The sequence below is a fragment of the Microtus oregoni genome, unplaced genomic scaffold (assembly GCF_018167655.1).
Source record: "Microtus oregoni isolate MIOR12 unplaced genomic scaffold, Mior012 000000F_ref0000247, whole genome shotgun sequence".
Taxonomy (NCBI): domain Eukaryota; kingdom Metazoa; phylum Chordata; class Mammalia; order Rodentia; family Cricetidae; genus Microtus; species Microtus oregoni.
The window spans coordinates 87,938,916-87,959,182 of record NW_024543059.1 but is presented as its reverse complement, the minus strand read 5'-3'; the positions used below and the strand labels follow the sequence as shown (position 1 = coordinate 87,959,182).

Genomic DNA, 20,267 nt, shown 5'->3' with positions numbered 1-20,267 from the left:
AAAATGAGTTCCTGGAACTAGAGTTTGAAGAAGTGAATGATATTTATTTAATTTGATAAATATAATATTGAGAAATAACATGGAAGATGAGCCTGCATTCACAGTAAAATACTGAAATACCATCTAAAGCAAAACAAAATATTATCTTCATGTATCACAAAATGTCACCATTGTATCTACGCTGTCCAACCTCCATATCTAATCTCTGTCAATAATGTTAAATGTGATCACTGAAAAAATTACTTAGAGATCATTAGTTCCTTACTAAATCTCTCTTTACATATGCCTTTTTCTATGATATTTTGAGTATAATCTTTTTTATCTCTAGGCTAGAGTTTTAAAAATCAAATTATTTTTAATCTTACATGTTTGTGAATTAAATCTTCCCATAAGAATGAAACTCCTCAGATTTTTGAGCTTTATTATTGTACATGTTAGTCTTCTTTAGCTGGTGCATGATTCTAGAAAGTTTGAGTATTTAGGTGTTCTTAGATTGAGCCACCTCTGAAACATCCTTAAATATAAAAATGCAAATAACTTCAATATATTCAAGGAACTCTGAAAATTCAAAATAGCAAATAACCTCTAGCATTTTCATTCAATGTCAGTATTTTTTATTGGCATTTTTTTTCTGAGACTTGATGTCACTGTGTAGCCCTGGATAACCTGGAACGCATTCTGTAGCCCAGACTTGCCTAAAACTCACAGCAATCCACCTGCCTCTGCTTTCATGCACTGCTACACCCCACTCTTCATCAGCATTGTGGAAAAGTTGGGTTTGTACAGTCTTTGTTGATGTTATGTAACGATCTGGACTTTATTAGTTGATTTATCTTAAATGATCTAAACAGCAATTTTTACATGAAATTAGTGTTAAATTTCAGAATCATGTTTTAAATAGAGAAGTAAGATGTAACTATACCTTAATAGTCTATCAGCAGTTCCTGCATTTTCATATAGTTGCTCAGCATTATTTCTTTTAAGATACTATATCTCTAAATACAATTTTCTATTTACAGGGTCCTCCAGGGGCTCCGGGTTCAGAAGGAAGGCAAGGAGAAAAAGGTGCTAAGGTAAGACGTGAAGAAGAGATAAGTTAGGCTGTTTATGCACCGAAAGGCATCTATTTCCACACAGTAAATGGTATCATGTGCTTTAACGTTAATAATGTGCCCACATGTTTCATTTTCAAACAGGGAGAAGCTGGTGCTGAAGGACCTCCTGGGAAAACTGGCCCTGTTGGACCTCAGGGTCCTTCTGGAAAGCCTGGTGCAGAAGGCCTTCGAGGCATCCCTGGTCCTGTGGTGAGCATCTGTCCTAAGAGGGACTGCTATAAAAATAACTTTAAATTTCAATATCTTTGAATCAAAATGCTTTTAATGTTTCTGCTTCATAACTTAGTGTGCTTTAAAGAAATCCAGTATTTCTATAGAAGTTATTAAATGAAAATTTGAATAACTTAAGAATCCATCTAAAATATTTAAGTATTTCATTTGTTTTAATAAAGCAGAAGAGAACTAAATTCTAATGTCATAGTGATGAAATATTTTGTACATATATCTCTGCATATGTTTATGTGTTTATATAAGTATGTATACATGTATGCATGAGTGTATATACATGTACAGGTAAAGAGAATATAAACAACCTTACAGTATTTGTGTGTGTTTAAGGTGGTACAATTTATGGATGCCAATTCTTTTCTTTCTGTTTGTCCAACATTTAAAAATAATAGATATTGTCTTGTTTAGCAAACAAAATTTCATTTTCTTTTATGTAGGGAGAACAAGGACTCCCTGGTGCTGCTGGCCAAGATGGACCCCCTGGTCCTCTGGTGAGTGTCATTTTTCTTTATTTATAGAGAATTCCCAAAATAAATTTTTTTGTAGGCTAGAATTTGTGAGTGGTGTTTTATAAAGAGGTTTGTACTTTTTAAGAAGGAATATTGCACATTCAAGGAGAAAAACAATACTGCTAACAGCATGCAAAGTATACCACTTGGCCCAAAGAATATTCCTTCCTCATACCTGTTAGAAGAAGAAATGTCTTTTCTTCTCAGAAGAAAATGTTAATTATGTTCCAGCCAGGGATTTTTTCAGCGCAGACAGTTCCTCAAAGTGCATGTGATTAAACTTCTTTTCTGGGTCTTCACTTATGAAGAAATGTCCGCACACGAAGTTGGTAGCTGCCCAAATAGATGGTTTTCCTTTTGAGATAAATAGGTTCAGAAACAGGACATTATGCTGAGCTCTAAAAAGTCATGTGATTATTTTTATGATGTAATTGGACCATGAATTTCATGTGCAAGCAGCATGCTTAATAAATGCAGCAAAGCATGCAGGACTCAGACAGTGTCTTAGGGTCCAAAGTTATCCTTGATACAATATGGGCATGACATGAGAACGAAAACTTGTCCTTCAGAATCATTGTTTGCCTGGTCACGTTCATTTATAAATTGCTTCAATTGGCAAAGGTTTTTAAACATTGATTTTTACATAACTATAAAGTATTAATCAAAAAAGTAAATAATACTGATAGCAATAAGGGAGTGTGATACATTTTACTTTAAATAACCAAATCCTTTCTTAAAGTAACTTGAATTTTATTTACATTCCCATTGTCCTAAACATAGTTTTTACTTAGAATATACACATAGTCAGCAAGCATCAAAAGTGGAACCATATTCTAATCATTCAGGACATATTCGACTATTCCTTTCATTAAGAAAATCACAAGTTCTAACACAGTCTCAATAAAAATCATGTGTTAAGATCTTTTGAAAATTGCACTTCAGAAGTTAGATTACTTATTTAGTAACTAGATAAATGTTGTCGAGTCTTTAATTGATTTGATGCAGGAGTTTACTAGTTATGTACTCCATACATAATCTGAGTTTCATAGAAATTAAGCCCTGGGCGAAGCTGGGTCAGCTCCAGATCTGCACAGCTATTTAGGAAATATTCTCCTTTAATGTGGTAAAGTCCTCACTGCAGATTCAGATTCTGGTAGCACAATGCTTTACCTAAATATCACCTAAAATTTGCCTGTTTTTTTTTTCTTGTAATGTTAGATTTTCCAATAAGCATTCTGACCTTTCAGCAGATGAAATAAAAGCACCTTGCTGGAGATTTCCTTTAGCTAATGTTAAAAATAAAACCATCAGACACACCAGCTGATTAAAGTCTACAAAATTTGTGTTTCTAATGCTTAAGTAAATGTGAGTTTACAGTATAAGAAGGATGAACATCTCAAATCATTTTTGGAAAGTGCAATGGTAAGCATTAGGATGGCCCAACACGGCTGCTGGTTTCATTTGGGAATATTATGATGTATATGTGTATATATATATATATATACATACATATATATATACATATATATATTCATAGTTTTAATCAATCTGATATCTGGAAAATGCTATTTAGTCCTCACGAGAAGAGGGGAGGTAGAGGAGGTATCTGCAGAATGCTATGTATAATGAACATTTCTACTCAGCTAAGCAAGATTCATTTTAGAAGTAGCATGTTTTAATTTGAGTGAGGTATTATTTTGGATACAGGTTAAATTCACCCACTTTCAAATCAAGCACATTAGTTAAAGAAATTAGCAGTCCTATGTGCTTGGAGGATGACATTAGGATCCATGCTCCTTCTCCAACCTCGGCAGTTTCAAAGGGAGAATAGTAAGGGCATCTGATCCTATCCCATAAAATGATATTAAGTTTAATTAAAGTTAATAGAGGTGATATTTCCCGCCTAATAGGTTCTTATGTTTTTAAAATGAGCTCTTTGTGAAACACTTACATAACTAATGGGTAGTAATACCACTGAGTAAAGAATTATCAAATAAAGGAAATAATTATACGTATTTCTAAATATTGTATTTTTACAGTGTTGTATTTGGAGTGAGTGTGGCTAAATGGTCCCTAAATTCACATTTATATGTATCCAATAATCTGGATTAGACGTTGCTGACCAGGCAAATGAGATTATTTTTAGAGCAGCTAGAACGTAGCTTGGTGAGTTCTGTGACAGAGGCCAGCAGAGGATGTCATTCCCAGGTCACCTGTATGTTTGCTTCCAGTTGCTAAGAAAGTAGAGAGGCTTGTGTGAGGATAAATGTGGGAGGTGAGACTAAAATATTTGAAAGTTCAGACAGGTTTACAATGAATTTAAAAATTAATCTACTTGAAATTTTTATAGGTAATTCTTTATTCCTCCTAGTTTTTCTCCTAGTTACATATTCCTAATTTTTTTTTATTGCGAAAAGAAGAAATTCACGCTCACATCCAAGACTGTAGATAGATCTCTGCAACTACCTCCATATAAAGTCTTTTTTTCTGCTTCTTGACAGTGCCTATAACTTCTTATATTTGACTTTAGATCTTATTAGAGAGCATTCTCACTTTGTTCTCTTAAAATAAAACCAGAAACAAACCTGTTTATTTACCTTCATTTTGAAAAGGGGTAATCTCGTTATATAGACTAGGTTGGCCTTTGTGTCACTGTGTAGCACAGGCTAGCTTTAATTTGCGTCCTTGCCTCAGACCTCAGGTACTATATTTCAGAAGTGACTCATGCCCAGCTAGTAAAGTTAGTTTTTTTGATCACATGTAACTTAAATCTCTATATATTCTATCTATCTATCTATCTATCTATCTATCTATCTATCTATCTATCATCTATTATCTATCTATCTATCTATCTATCTATCTATCTATCTATCTATAAATATAGATATCAACACACCAACACAGAGTTTCTCCAAAGAATTCAAAATAAATACATAGCACATATGAATTTAACATTAAACTGAAAAGTCAGTGATGAGCCTGCGTTGTTTTGTAAGTAGAATTACTTTTTGAGCAATCAAGAAACCTTAAATGGGCATGTCTTAGAAGACAGAGAATGTTGAATAATTTCAGAGGTCCTCTCTAAGATCATAGTTAACAATGTTGAGTAATTTAAAAAGCATGCATTTGATGTTTGCAAGCATAATTAAGGTTGTAGTAATTTTAAAATATTTGTCCCATATTCTTTTATATTAATTACCTACTACTTTCCATGGAAAACTACTCAATTTTAAATTTTTTGTTAATTTTAATATCATTAATATCTTCTTTTTGGAAAATGATGAATACCTGACAGAGTCAATTTTTAAACATACAAACCTAAACAAAATTTAGGGTTATTAAATTATAGTTTAAATTTTTCTTTAATGTTCCACATAAACTATGTAACGGGGGTTGTAATACATAACATTCTATCATATTAAATGTGTTTAAATGTTAAGATATTTGATATTTTGCATATTTAAGTACTACTTCTTACTATTATCCTCTTAGTCAAGTTTGGAGTGTAGAGTTTTCTTAAAACCCAGTGCTCTATAGTTGTGAGTTGTAGTTCAAGGCAGATGCTTCACAGGGCATAATTCAGGGGGGAGTGTTCCTGTGTGTATTTCGGACATTTATGAATGCATGGTTGCTGTTTTCCTTTACTCTTTATAGCTTATGAATTATATATCTCCCCAAGGGCTCCCCATTTATAATATTCTGAAGAGTAAATACCAACATGAAAATTTAAAACATATTTTTTTATATGCAGAGTTGAAGTTTTTGGTCTCTTCTATACAAAGAGAGAGACCTTGAACTGTCTCCACTGTCATGACATCACTAAATTTGTTTGTAGTCACTGAAAACATAAGACTGGTTTAGATTAACAGCATCATATCCAGCATGGTTTGTAAATTTTTATGATCTTACTTAGAATAACATCCTTTACATCTAAACACCTTTATGAGCAGTATCTATTTTTTAAAAAAAGAGCCTAAAAATAGAGTTAACACTCAAACCATGTTTAGTACATTTCTTCTCAATAATTAACAATTAGAATTGCTAGCATTTCCCCTTACGGTTATGATGGAGTAAGAAAGTTGTGATAATGTTTGCATTGTGTTTTGATATTTATTCAGGCAGTTTTAAAGCTAGAGTCCTCTTTCATCATGTTAACATTGATATATAGTTATTTTTAAATATTGTGAATAAACTTGGGGGTGTAAGACACATGTGTGTCTGTAACAGCAGCTGAGCTGTGGATGCCACATGAGTGTGCAACTCAGCTTTCCCTCTGATATAAGAATTTCTATAAACTGTCTTATGTGCCTGGATAAATTGAGTATATAATAAGGAAGCAAGAAATATAGTCCCTGTTCATATTTTCAATATGTAGATAATATGCTGATTTTTAATTGGCATATATCATGTTCAACCAGGATTCTCAGTGTTTTCTGTTACTTATACGAATGTGTGGTTCTTAACTGCAATTATTTTTTGTTAGAACTACTTATTCATGCTTTCATACATTTTTGTTCTGACACTGAGAGTGTCACTTATGCTTGTGATGCCATAAGATAAATATATTAGTATTTGATTATTCTCTTACCCATGTATATTATTTCTTTAAATATTGCTACTGGAAAGTCATGTAAAGTCATTTTAAAATGGTGCTATATTATTTTGGGAGTCGCTTGTACTTCTCTGACAAACCATTTGAAAAGTGGGGTGGGAGCCGGGCGGTGGTGGTGCACGCCTTTAATCCCAGCACTCGGGAGGCAGAGGCAGGCGGATCTCTGGGAGTTCGAGGTCATCCTGATCTACAAGAGCTAGTTCCGGGACAGGCACCAAAGCTACAGAGAAACCCTGTCTCGGAAAAAAAGAAAGAAAGAAAGAAAGAAAGAAAGAAAGAAAGAAAGAAAGAAAGAAAGAAAGAAAGAAGAAAGAAAAGAAAAGTGGGGTGGGTTCCAATAATTGACTAGGAATGAACTCTAATCACTTAACTTACTGATAAAGAAAACCTTACCTTTTGTGTGTCTTCTTTGCTCTGTATTTGAAGAAAAATACAATGTTGGGTCAAGTCTATAGACTTTAGGGCAATTTCTTGTATTTTCCTGTCAAGTTTGTAAGGTCATATCTGATTCTTTGTTAATAAAAGGAATTGTATTACAGTGATCATTTCCAAAACTCTGGCAGTTTGTAAATCTTAGAATAATCTATAGCTAAGCTGAAGCATGCTGATCCTCCTGACTTTATCATCGAGAATCCTAATTGATATGTTGGTCTTGTGACCTTCCAACCCAATGCATTCACTCATCTTCCTAGAGTCTTTAGTTTGCAAGAATTTTAATCACAATAAACTTTTGAGGCAAAGAAAATAGTCAAGTATCATATATTATAAAATATAGCTGCAGTCAAAACACTATATTACAATTTACTAAAACCATTTCTGGCTCACAAGTAAAGATTTTCAATTAAGATTTGAGAAGTTTAAGCATTTCTTTTGATTCCTTAATTCTATTCAGTAAATTCTTATAGTGAATGTTGTCACTCATTCCCCTGTCTGCTATGCAGAAGCCATTTCTGTCTTTAAATTTTTGAAATCTAATTTAGTTCATTTTTTTTGAGACTCACCTTCAATGGTTTGCTAAATTGCCTTGCCTGTCTTGAATCTATATTGCATTCCCTGGCTGAGTGACGCCATCTTTTCCTCGGTTTTTGTCACCAATCTGAGAAGAAGTACTATGAGATAGGCTAAAAGAATGTTTTGGGCTTTCAGATTCCTGAATTTAAAATGCATGTGTATTCTAATAAGTTAAGTGAAAATTACTTTAGTAATATTGCTGTGAATATTGAAGATGTAGGATTAAATTATATTGGAATCTTGGAGTATCTAATATATCTTTTTCTCCAGAGATCACAATTAAATCAGTTTATATTTAAAGAGTATAAACAGAACTTGAAATAAGAATTTAGAGACTTACCTATAGCCTCTTATGATTTCAAGTTAGTATCCTAGAAGTCGTCTTTTAATTCTCTACAGGATTAGTTAACATTCCGAGTCATCCCAATATACTTGTTATGGAAACACCACAATATAATGTTTTTCCTGACTTTTCTGTGTCTTCAAATATCATTTGATTATTAAAATCTTGAATTATTTTTAAATTTTACTGAAAATATTGTAATCTTTAAAATTAGGGCTTATTATCAAAATATTTATGAAGTGCACGTATCATATAAATCCATTTTGTTTCAGTTATTATAACTAATAATTTATGCTTTCTTCTCAGGTGAGCAACTATATAGTTGTATCTTATTTCAAATTTCATTTTCATTTATTTAACCAAAATTATCAGTATTATGATTACTCATTAACTTAATAATATTTTAAGACCACAAATTTCTCTATAATCCTGAGAAATGCAATAACACTGTTATTATTAATTTTACTGAATTCTGTAAAATACAGAGTTCATAAAACTCAAAATTTTTAATCCATAGGCTTTTTTTTTGACATTGAGACACAATTCTTGGCAGAATAATTAGATATTAGAAAAAGAATGATTTTTTTAAATTTTGTTTTGTTGTTTCCTTCCTTCCATCCTTCCTTCCTTCCTTCCTTCCTTCCTTCCTTCCTTTCTTTCTTTTTCTTTCTTTCTTCTTTTGCTCTAAGGTCCAGGGAAGTAAAGATATAGTGCTGAGACCAGCTACTGTCCCTAATGCAGGAGCCAGAGACAGTATGCTCACATAAGAAAGGCTGAACAGGAAGCAGAGAGGAGGTCTTATTCTGGAAGCCTATAGCCCTGTTGAGATCCCTACAGTTTTATGCCAGCCACTAGGCCTTGAGGTCAGATTTCTATAGCCTTCCAGAAGCACACCACCAAGGGAAAGAGAATCAAACACAAGGTCTTGTTGGGGACATTTCCCATTCAAACCATAGTACTCATTCTCAATACATTTATTTATTTATTTATTTATTTATTTATTTATTTATTTATTTTATTCAGGGACCTCCTGGTTTACCTGGTCTCAAAGGTGACCCTGGCTCCAAAGGAGAAAAGGTAAGAGTAAAAAGAAAAAAAAGTGTCATTAGGGTTTTATAATAGTAATAGCAGATGTGATAAGATTCTCAAAGGCACTTAAAAGGCCTTTTCAAACTCTACCGCTGTCATTCTGATTATGCGTAAAGATAACAATTCTCAGACTCTCAAGTGTATTTAGAGAAGGAAAATCTGCAGATAGTAGTGGGAAATGCTTCAGCATGAGTGCTGTCTCTTTGTAATGAGCCCTTTTAGACACTGTTTGGGGAGAGCATATGGTGATGCTAAGTAACTCCCCCCAAAAATAGACTGAATAGCTGTGGCCATTTTTAGAATTGTAAGCATGAAAGTAAAGTTTTAGGCCAGAAATGTTTTTTTTTCAAGCAATAATATGTTCTACCAGACTTTATATTGTGTTTTGCCACATAAGAAAAATGAGTCTTTGTATAATGGAATTAGTATAGTTAGGATGTTTTCTATATCTCTAGGACTCTTTTAAAGACAAACCAGTCCCCGAAGAATAGGAAACATTTCATATTAAATGAGATGCTTATTAAAATAATGAGTTCTCTGATTTTTATGATACCAACACTTCATTTGGAATTTTTACAAAATTTTTTTGTAAATGAAGTTCTAATGGTTATTATTATTTTTTCAGAAAGTTCTTTTATCAGCAATAAATCTGCTCTTCCTGTAAGCAGTAAATGGTCCTTAGATGGAGGTTTTACACTTCAAATTTCATACAGAAGTGTTATCCAAACTCCCTCCATTCCTTTAATATTATGTTTTATGGATCTAATAATCAAATATTTTATGATGACAAAAATTTAATCATGGCTCTAACTTACTTATTATATTACTGAACTTTATTGTCTTTCTTCTCCATAGGGACATCCTGGTTTAATTGGATTGATTGGTCCTCCGGGAGAACAAGGGGAAAAAGGTGACAGAGGTCTCCCTGGGACTCAAGGTTCTCCAGGAGCCAAAGGGGATGGGGTGAGTACCGACGGCTCTCCCACTTTATTTACCAGCACAAACATAGATGCACAGTTACACAATTTTCATCATAATTATCAGCATGCTTTAGGGCACTCTTACTCTATTCTGCTTTAGCTCATTTTTTAAACATTTTAATAAATTAAAAATAAAATTTCAGTTTAAAAAATATACAATGTCATAGACCTTTGTACAAACTGTTCTGGAATCCATGTTACATGTTGGCTTTTTCTTGTTTTGAAAGCTGCAGGGATGCCTAAATGTATGTATGTCCACATAGTTTAGACATAATGGAAAAGCCCTGCATTACAATGAATGGCAACAAGTATGGGTTGTCACTCAAAGAGTCTCACTTATTCATAATAAAACATTATTACATGTTTTTAAATGTTCAGAGTTTTGCAATCAATGTGGCAAACATGAAGATGAAATGAAACGAGAATCTAATTAAATTTGATGCTGTTTGTCCCTCTAGGGCATCCCAGGTCCTGCTGGTCCCATTGGCCCTCCTGGTGCCCCAGGATTACCAGTAAGTTCAAGAGAAAGGAAACATGAGGTAAAATGACAAGCATGTCAGTGCAATCTATAGTCCACACTCTTACCTGTGGCCTTGTCTTTGTGTTTTCTAGGGTCCTGCTGGCCCGAAGGGTAACAAAGGATCTTCTGTAAGTGCTTTTTTTTATTTTCATATTAGTATTTCAGTGAAGCCTGTTGAATTTTCCTCTCACTTCATAGACTTTCCTATTTTCTTTCTAACAGGGACCTACTGGACAGAAGGGCGACAGTGGTCTGCCTGGACCTCCTGGGCCTCCAGTAAGTATATATTAGCAAAAAATATACTATATTAATAGGAATATGGATGCAGGCTATTGTTTCTCTGGACTTACATGACAAAGAGAAAAGCAAATTCTATCAAAATATTGATTTTTGTAGGAAAATGCAACTAGGCCACTTAGGTAATCCATCTGTGTGTCAAGTTTCATGTTTTTTTTTTTTTGTTTTTTTTTTTTTGTGGTTTTTTTCGAGACAGGGTTCATGTTTTTTTTTTTTCTATTGCAATAGGAAATAGTGATAGCAAATCATGAAACCATAATAGCTAAGTAAGCGTCATTTATTAACAGTGACATTTTCCAAAGCCTTAGAACTAACGTGTAGACCTATATTTAAGAAATCATATTCTGTTTTATGGGATTTTGTTTGTTTGCTTTTAGTTGAAATTCCTCCAACTGTATGTGTAATGGTTTAATCAGACCTCTAGGCTGAAGACCAGCAGAATGTCACTGTGGAGGCTGGGAATCCTTAAAGTGTCACAGGCTTGGCTTTCTCTGAAAACTGTAGGGGTAGAAACTATTTTGAACTTCTAAGCGCATACATGACATCATTTCCTAGTTTCTCAGCCTTGTCTACATTTATGTTTCCGTGACCATATTTTCTTTTTTTAATCAGAACATCAGTCATGACACACTAGGCCTCCCAAGTGACTTCATCGTATTTAATCATATCTTCAGTCATCCCAGTTATAAGAAATATTTCATTCTGAATTTTTGTCCTGGGGGTCATAAATGTTATATGTTTAGATACATAGGGCACGATATAACCAGTAATGATACAGATTAACTCTCTGGTGCGGTTCTGCTCCTACAAATGGGTAAATTTAAGTTGATGGTATTTTCTTCCAAAGTAGTACATATATTCATATTTGAAAATGATAATGGGGCAAATTTTTTAATACTTCAGAAGCAGTTTTTATTGAATAAAATAGACAAATTTGGATACCCAAAAAGCTGAGTAACAGTGTTAAAAATTCCCAGAAATTCTAATACATAGTTCTGGATATGCTATATACATCAAGACTAATTTAATAAATAACAGAGTAACCTATGTAACATGTTAGCACAATTCCAAACTGTGTTAGTTTACAGATAGTGTACCAGCAATGATCCAATTTGTGTATCTACCGCAGTATCTCTACTATATTCTTTTTAAAAATTCTTATAAAAAGTTCTTATAAAAGAACATATATATATATAATCTTTTCATATGGTATATATGATCAGTTTAGCTACAGATAGCTAACCCAAATAACTTCTAAAAAGAATATAATAAGTGGTAAATTATTGAAATTCACAGAATTATTTCTTTTCTGAAATACTGATGTTCATATGAATTCCCTTCCAGGGTCCTCCTGGGGAAGTCATTCAGCCACTACCTATTTTGTCACCCAAAAAAACAAGAAGACATACGGAAAGCATTCAGGCCGATGCAGGCGATAATATTCTCGACTATGCAGATGGAATGGAGGAAATCTTTGGTTCCCTCAATTCTCTGAAACAAGACATTGAACATATGAAGTTTCCCATGGGCACGCAGACGAATCCAGCACGAACGTGCAAAGACCTGCAGCTTAGCCATCCCGACTTCCCAGATGGTATGTCAATAACAACTCAGCGAATGCCCTGGGCTGCTCAGCCACTCCAGTGCCTTGTTAGCATATTCATTTTTATTAATAGAATAAATATAGTCTCTAAATAAAACTAAAGCAAATAGCTATCACTTTTAGCCTTGTAGATGGGGGAGGGGGGAGCTTATTTACACCATGCAGTCCAAGAACTGCTCTGGATAATTCTCCACAATATCATGTTTCATTAAGCTTTGCTAAGATTACTTTGGAATCCTCATCATTAGCACAAATATATTTGGCCATGTAAATGACTCACAGCATAATATTATATGTGCACAAATATTCAGGCCATTCTATTTATTTCTAACTTACAGGCTTGTCAATGACTAATCTTATGTTAAAATGATTACATTAATATTAACTATTACAGATATGCTAATATGGTTTAGTACATTAATCAGAATAATATGTATAAGATTAAGTAGCTTAACAGCTGAATATTTGATCCAAGAGATTTGTCAATGCAATATTTAAAAATCTTGATGACTTGTGACAAAAATTTAGTTTTCAGAGCTGGAGGGCATTAAGAACACTGACTTCTCCTGCAGAAGTTTTGGGCTTAGTTCTCAGCACCTACATGGTAGGTCCCAACCATTTGTCAGTACAGTTCCAGATGATTCTAGGAAATTGAGGCCTCCACAAGCATCAGCATGCACGAATTATATATACACACATTTAGACAAAATGATCATAGACATAAAATAAAATTAAAACTTTTTTCAAAATCCTTTTCCTTTGATGCACACATAAACAGAAGCACTACAACCAACTTACTTAATACTAATAATATTTACTGTGCCTACAGCCTGAAATGACTCGTATCTTTACTTCTGAGGAATAAACAATTTGGGGGTTGATGAAAAGTTGGTAAAGTCATCTAATTAGCAAACTGTTGAGTACTAAATATTTCTCCAGTTCTTGGTCTTCTACTTTATTCTGATATATTTCCATATCTCTTTTACTCCCAGGAAAGTACTGTTTTGCATGATTGATTTTAAATTAATATTAAAATTCATGTGTTCATAACTCAGTACTTCCCAGAAAAGTCAAATATAAGTCATAAGTGGCACACTACTAAAAAAAAAAAGTCGCAAAATTGTATTATCTAAAGTATAGTCCATTAACACAAAAACACACTAATTGGATCCTACATAAATAAGTATCCATGGTTCTTAAATCGGTATTTATTTCAAAAGATAACATTTACTGCGGTGACTTATAGAGAGATTTCTACTTTTCAATGGCATCATTTCCGCAAAGAGATGGTGTGCTTTTCTAGCAAACGTGCTAGAAAACTACTCTCGCTACTCTGTTGAAAATCATTGGCGATCAACAGGTAACTGCCAAAATCATTGGGCTCTGAAATGAATATAAATGAATATGACTCTGTCATGCAAGCTATACATGTCAAAGTTCAATGAATCATTTAATCATGTGAAACTAATCACTGAGTGTAAGCATGAGAACCTGTATTATGAACCACATATGATGTGGAAGCAGAAATAAATGAGAAATACTGTAAAGTCCAGAAATGTTGATCTGCCTGTGTGCTATGCTTTCCAGTAATCTCTATAGAGCACCCTACTTCGTTAGTACTTTTCTCTAATTAAATGAGATTGTCTTTAATATATATATATATATATATATATATATGCATTATTGAGCAGTGATTCTACTTACAGGAACTTAAATCTAAATTATAAAATATAAATATAAAGCTAGAGAAGCTGGGTGGTGGTAGCACATGCCTTTAATCCCAGCCCTAGGAAGGGAGAAGCAGGCGAATCTTTGTGAGTTTGAGGCCAGATGCTACAGTTGTGTACCTGATGCTACAGAGGCCAGAATAGTGTAGTGCATGCCCTGGTACTGGAGCTACGGAAGGTTGTGCACCTCCATTTAGATGCTTGGAAATAAATTGAGATCATCTGGAAGAGCGGCCAGTGCTTATAAGTGCTGAGCCACCTCTCCAGCCCTGATACTCAACCACCTCACTGAACAAATGTATCTTAAGAATTCAACTATTAATATATCATTGTATTTTTAAAGGTAATAAAGGACACTATTAAAGAATGGAAAAAACTGATGCAAATTGAAAGAACTGATACAATTTTTCCTATGGGATTCAAAATTATATATTCCTAAAAGTATACAAAATATTAAACATAGTATGAGTGCAAAAATCATGGATTATTTTTGTTTACTTGCATGGTTTTACTTTGGATCTCAGCTTGCTTCATATGTGGATGTGCTCAGAAAAAAATGTGAATATTTGTGTTGCTTAAGGTATTCAAGTTACATGAAAAACATAGATCTATTGAAATTTAAAGAACTTCATTTAATTATTTCAGGTATAGGTAGCATAGAATTACTTGATACTGTATTTTTCAATGTCCCAGTACTAAATGATCAATTTGAGCTTCTTAAGTTTTAAATGGGACTAGAGAGATGACTCAGTGGGTAAATAGGTTACATAAGCATGATGTGAGTTTTGAGCTCCAGTTCTCCCATAAATTCTGGTTATGGATCTATAACCCTAATTGTGTAGAAAAAGAGCCCAGAGATTCCCAGAAGCTCACTAGCAATCCAGTATGCAAGAAACAAGAGATTCCCAGGAGCTCACTAGCCAGCCAGTATGCCACATGGAAAAACTTCAGGAGGCCAGCTGGCCTAGGTCTGAAAAAGCATGGGATAAATCCGGACTAGCTGAACATAGCGGACAATGAGGAATACTGAGAATTCAAGAACAATTGCAGTGGGTTTTTGATCCTACTGCATGTACTGGCTTTGTGGGAGCCTAGGCAGTTTGGATGCTCACCTTACGAGACCTGGATAGAGGTGGGTGGTCCTTGGGCTTCCCACAGGTCAGGGAACCCTGATTGCTCTTCGAGCAGATGAGGGAGGGGGACTTGATCGGGGGAGGGGGAAGGAAATGGGAAGCGGTTGCGGGGACGAGGCAGAAATCCTTAATAAATAAATAAATTTAAATAAAAAAAAAGAATTAAAAAAAAACTTCAGGTTAAGTGAGAGACTGTCTCAAAACAAAAGGTGGAACAATAGAAGAAAACACACAAATTTATTATTTTCCTCCACCCACATGCACATACATGTGCAAATGTACATATAAGCACATACATTCAATTTATACACAGAAACTTAACTTCATAACCAGTGGACTGCTGTAACTCAAATCTTATTTGCTCTCGAGTAGCAGTCTAAGTATTGCAGGAAGAGAACAAAGAAATCACCACATATCTAATTTATCTTCTAATAACCCTGAGTAAAAATGCATTGTTTAGTAAAAGAATAATGTTATATTACTATGTTATTTACCACCTGCATTCAAAGAACACCAATTAATAGTCATTAACATAATTGTTTTCTCTACAACATTTCAATAATGGCTTTAATAGCAAGAAAGAAGTTTGTTAGAGGATGCTGTTCAAAGAGAAATTGTATTTACTATAAGAAATTTTGCTATAAAATAATGTTACAATTCTCAGTGCAATGTAGATCAATCAACTTCTTTTGTTAGACATGAAAACATGTTGATTACAAACCTGAGATTACTACATGTGTGGTGGGGGCTCAAGAGCACCTGATTCTAATTTCAATGAAGATTTAATATGAATGGATAAACATAATGTTGAAAGGGTTACATGTAAACTGAATCCTAAATAGATAGTGATGCTAATAATTAAAATGATTACTCCAGAATGATTGTTTAGGCTCTTTACAAATAATTGAAGCAAAAGGGACATGAAACAACTCTACCCAAGTATACGCTGATATATAGCAAAATCAAAGCATGAAATTTCATATCTAATGCATTTTCATTTTGATACTGTTGGCGTAATATATGAGATGCTATTGCTTTAACTTCTAGGTGAATATTGGATTGATCCTAACCAAGGCTGTTCGGGAGATTCCTTCAAAGTTTACTGTAATTTCACAGCTGGCGGTGAGACATGCATCTATCCTGACAAAAAATCTGAGGGAGTAAGTACCAATCTGTTTGGTGGTGGATGTTGACAGTTCCTGCCATGTTTTTGCAATATTGAAATAAACAGGAAAATTATACTGTAGTATTTTCATTTATCTGCTTTTCTTTCAGGGTAATTAGAACATTTCATTTGCATAAATATGAATAAGGCACCAAACTGATGCACACGATTTACAGACCCTTCTTTCCGTTATTTTCTACCCAGATGTATTCTTTAAGCACCTGCTTGCTCTCAAAGAATTCTATGGCTTTCCATGACATAGCACAGCTGAATCTCAGTTCTTAGAGTGTGCATGGTATTCTCTGCCCAATTATTACATGATAGAACTTGCAGCTGCATATTATGCTCAAAGTGCAATAGTTTGTAAAATATTAATCTCTTCTTTAAGTGAACAAATGCCAACTTTATGTCTATTTTGAATACTTAGTTTCACCAAAGAAATTTCTTGACTTTACCTCACAGTTATGGACACTTGAGGTGTATCTCTTAAGATACAGGCAGATATTCATTATGAAGAATTGTACTCAACTTACATAATTATATTTCTCTGATACTGTTTAAGTAGGACAATAAATCTCATTTTCTTAGTAAGCACTGTGGGCAGTCAGATGGTTGAAAACTACTTCAGATAAGTTGTCTAACTTTATGTGTGGGAAGTCTTTTGAGAAGAAAGTCTATGATTTGAGGTTATTTGATGGGACAGGATCTTCCCTAGGAGAAGACATAAGAAGTCTTGCTTACACAATACATAAGATATCACTTACATAATTTCTGTTCCCTAATATCCTGTAACATTCTTTTTGAGTTAGTCTCTCCTTTATTTTTTGGCAGAAAATATATCAGGAAGCAAATGACCCAGTCTTCATTCTATTTCTTTCATTTAGTTTGAAGTTTGCTCAGATCCCATTTTGTATAATATAAGGCCTATAGGATTGGGAACAGGTTTTAGCCTCCTATTCTTAGTACAATAATCTGATACATATGTATACAAAGCTTTTCATCAATTTTTCTCATTCTTTCACAACAGGTAAGAATCTCATCATGGCCAAAGGAGAAACCAGGAAGCTGGTACAGTGAATTTAAGAGGGGAAAATTGGTAGGTTGTTCCTCCACATGCAACAAAAGCTCAAACTCCTTAGGTGAAACTCCAATTATTCCTCCTCAGAAGTTCAATGCCAAAGCACAAATGATGCTTGCAGTTCGGTTCCTCATTTGCCAGTCTGGGAGGTCTTAGTCATCAGTAGTATCTTAAAGCCTAAAGATTTGAATCAAAATAACCCAAAGTATTTCCGCACAAAAAGGATGATCAAATGAAAAATTCAGTTTAACATCATAGACTATTTTTTCTAAAAATAGCAAGAGTCAAAACCCAGCACCTACTTACTATCTCTGATTTTACCCATTTTAATTTATGTCTGCTTGAAAGCCAGTTATTCTTTGTTCCTCATTTCCCTAAGAACTTATGGAAATTGGGATTTTTCCCCTTATTGATAGTTTCAGGTATGTTGTAAACCAAATGACCGTTCATTTGAATGAAGTTCATTTTTACTTAAATATTGCTATATGATTAAAAATTCGACTTAATAATTGTTAGAGATAATGTAAGATTAAGGCCCTAACTAAAATTATATTAAAAGCTGTTAAAATATAAATTTTTAATTTATTAGGAATTTCTCAATTTCTCACTAATCTTGGTAATTAATTACTTATTAATGTAATATTTTAAATGGTATTACTTGCCACTGGGAATGATTTATACATTTAATTTCCTTAACTTGTACACACACCCATCCATATTAAGTAATGACTTGTGTAGTCTTGCACCTGTCTTAAAATTTCCTTGTAAGCCATCAAGCTACATGCTAAATACTCATGGTGCATTTTCATTTGTATGAGGTGCAATGCACATATCTAGAATTGTGTGTGTTAATTTTATTTTAATTTATTTTACTATATATAAAACATCTCAAATCCATTTTCAACCTCATAAGAATATCATCTAGTTTTTTAATTAGTAGGGTTAAGTAACTGAATTTTAAGGGGGGAGACTACAGACTTGCTTGGTCTCAGTCTATAACCTGAATGGGTTTAAATAGTAGACTATATGCATTTTGAGAACACAGATATTTCAATGATGCCAAATAAAATAATTTATAAAGATGTTACACCATAATAATTTGTAGCTAAGAATATCTTTCTTCTTAAAAATGAAATTATTGATGCAATATTACCTAAAATTTTCTGGGTCATTATGCTTGATGATGTTGACAAAATAAAGCTATAAATTATCTGAAGATGGATAAATTCACATCGATTCTAAAAAACAAAAGCTTCATAGAAGACCAGGGCATGGTTAAAGATACAGTTAAGTAGATATATTATAAAATTTCTGAAAACAAAATAGTTTAAAAACCAACCTTTATTTCACACCAAAATTTCTCAATATTTGTTTTACTACTGTCTTACAGTTAAAGGATGCATATCTCTTGGAGATAAAACATTTATTTTCTTACAGTACTGACTGATCAGAAAATGAAAACAGACAAAGTGAATCTTTTATAAAGCTAAACAGTATTGTAGTAACTGAGGTATCGGGATGGTAACAGGGCTGTTAGCAAAGACTCTCACTCTGGGGCAAGTCATATTGCTTCATAAAATGATAATATTCCACTGAGTATCACCAAGCCCTGCCAGTAACATTCACGGCCAGTGTTGAATTCTTTATATCAAGAAAGAAGAAAAGTCCACATGTGCCCTTTTATTCTTTTCTTCCCAGCTCTCATATTTAGATGTGGAAGGCAATTCCATTAATATGGTGCAAATGACATTCCTGAGACTCCTGACTGCCTCTGCCCGACAAAATTTCACCTACAACTGCCATCAGTCAATTGCGTGGTATGACATGTCATCGGCAAGTTATGATAAGGCACTTCGGTTTCTGGGATCCAATGATGAGGAGATGTCCTATGAGAACAACCCACACATCAAAGCATTGTATGATGGCTGTGCGGTGAGTTCAGTCTCAGTCTGCGTCTGCCTTTGCTCCTGGGTGGATATAAGAGGCAGTGTGGACAGCCTTGCTATGGCTCAAAACCAGATGTCTCTCTTAAAATGGATACCAATTGTTATTAAAGTTTTGTGCTTATCAGTGTTATATCAAGATAAATAATATTAGAAACCACTAAGGATCATGAATGATCACACATGTGCACACATGCTGTACGTACACACTATACATACATACATACCAATACTCTGGAATATACACCTAAACATCTCATTTTGAAGATATAATAGAAGATAATATTAGTTCATGTGTTATTTTGTCTACATCCAGTATCTGAAAAATATTGCCAGCAGTCACTCAAACAAAAAAATAAAACAACATAGTTACTCTCAAAGTCCATGATTTTAAAATGACAAAGGGCATAAATGCCATTGTGTCATTTATAAAACAGATGACTTTTCATGCCTGTCATTTGGAAAGATCAATATACTAGCTTTAGAGTTACTAATTTTCACTTCTCTCTGATGAAAGATTATTTTAGCACATAGGAATTCCATATCCTAGCTAATGCTTCAGCTTAGTGTTAATGACTAGAGATGTCTCAACTGCAGGCAACAAAGTTCATGATTTTAGCCAAGTGAGTCTGGTCCAAGAGGAACAAAAAAGAGAAAATAAGTACATGAGCAAAGCTATAAAACTCCCCAGGGTATTTCACTGCTAGGTTTATAAAATTAAAATACAGTAGTAGAAATGTTTTGACCATTATCTTACTGATTTGTGAACACTCTAATTGGTGGTATTATCCTGGGAGAACGGAGCCTAAAAATGGGGCAAACTAAGGCCTCAAGCAGCACCCAATTTTATTTAGAGCATCAGATAATTTATATTCTGAAGGTTAAGCAACATCAAATGATCAAGTTCACACGAG

General features: G+C 33.7%; 1 protein-coding gene across 3 annotated transcripts in view; it reads left to right on the top strand.

Annotated features, from left to right (window-relative positions):
- Col11a1 (collagen type XI alpha 1 chain) overlaps positions 1-20,267 on the top strand; it is a 165,360-nt gene that overhangs the window by 142,833 nt on the left and 2,260 nt on the right. For all 3 annotated transcript variants that reach the window (XM_041650929.1, XM_041650914.1, XM_041650921.1), the window contains 12 exons: positions 1,020-1,073; positions 1,197-1,304; positions 1,781-1,834; positions 8,842-8,895; positions 9,763-9,870; positions 10,346-10,399; positions 10,500-10,535; positions 10,630-10,683; positions 12,049-12,298; positions 16,215-16,327; positions 17,360-17,428; positions 19,109-19,342. In XM_041650929.1, the coding sequence (XP_041506863.1) occupies positions 1,020-1,073; positions 1,197-1,304; positions 1,781-1,834; positions 8,842-8,895; positions 9,763-9,870; positions 10,346-10,399; positions 10,500-10,535; positions 10,630-10,683; positions 12,049-12,298; positions 16,215-16,327; positions 17,360-17,428; positions 19,109-19,342 (1,188 nt within the window). The remainder of the gene's footprint in view (positions 1-1,019; positions 1,074-1,196; positions 1,305-1,780; positions 1,835-8,841; positions 8,896-9,762; positions 9,871-10,345; positions 10,400-10,499; positions 10,536-10,629; positions 10,684-12,048; positions 12,299-16,214; positions 16,328-17,359; positions 17,429-19,108; positions 19,343-20,267) is intronic.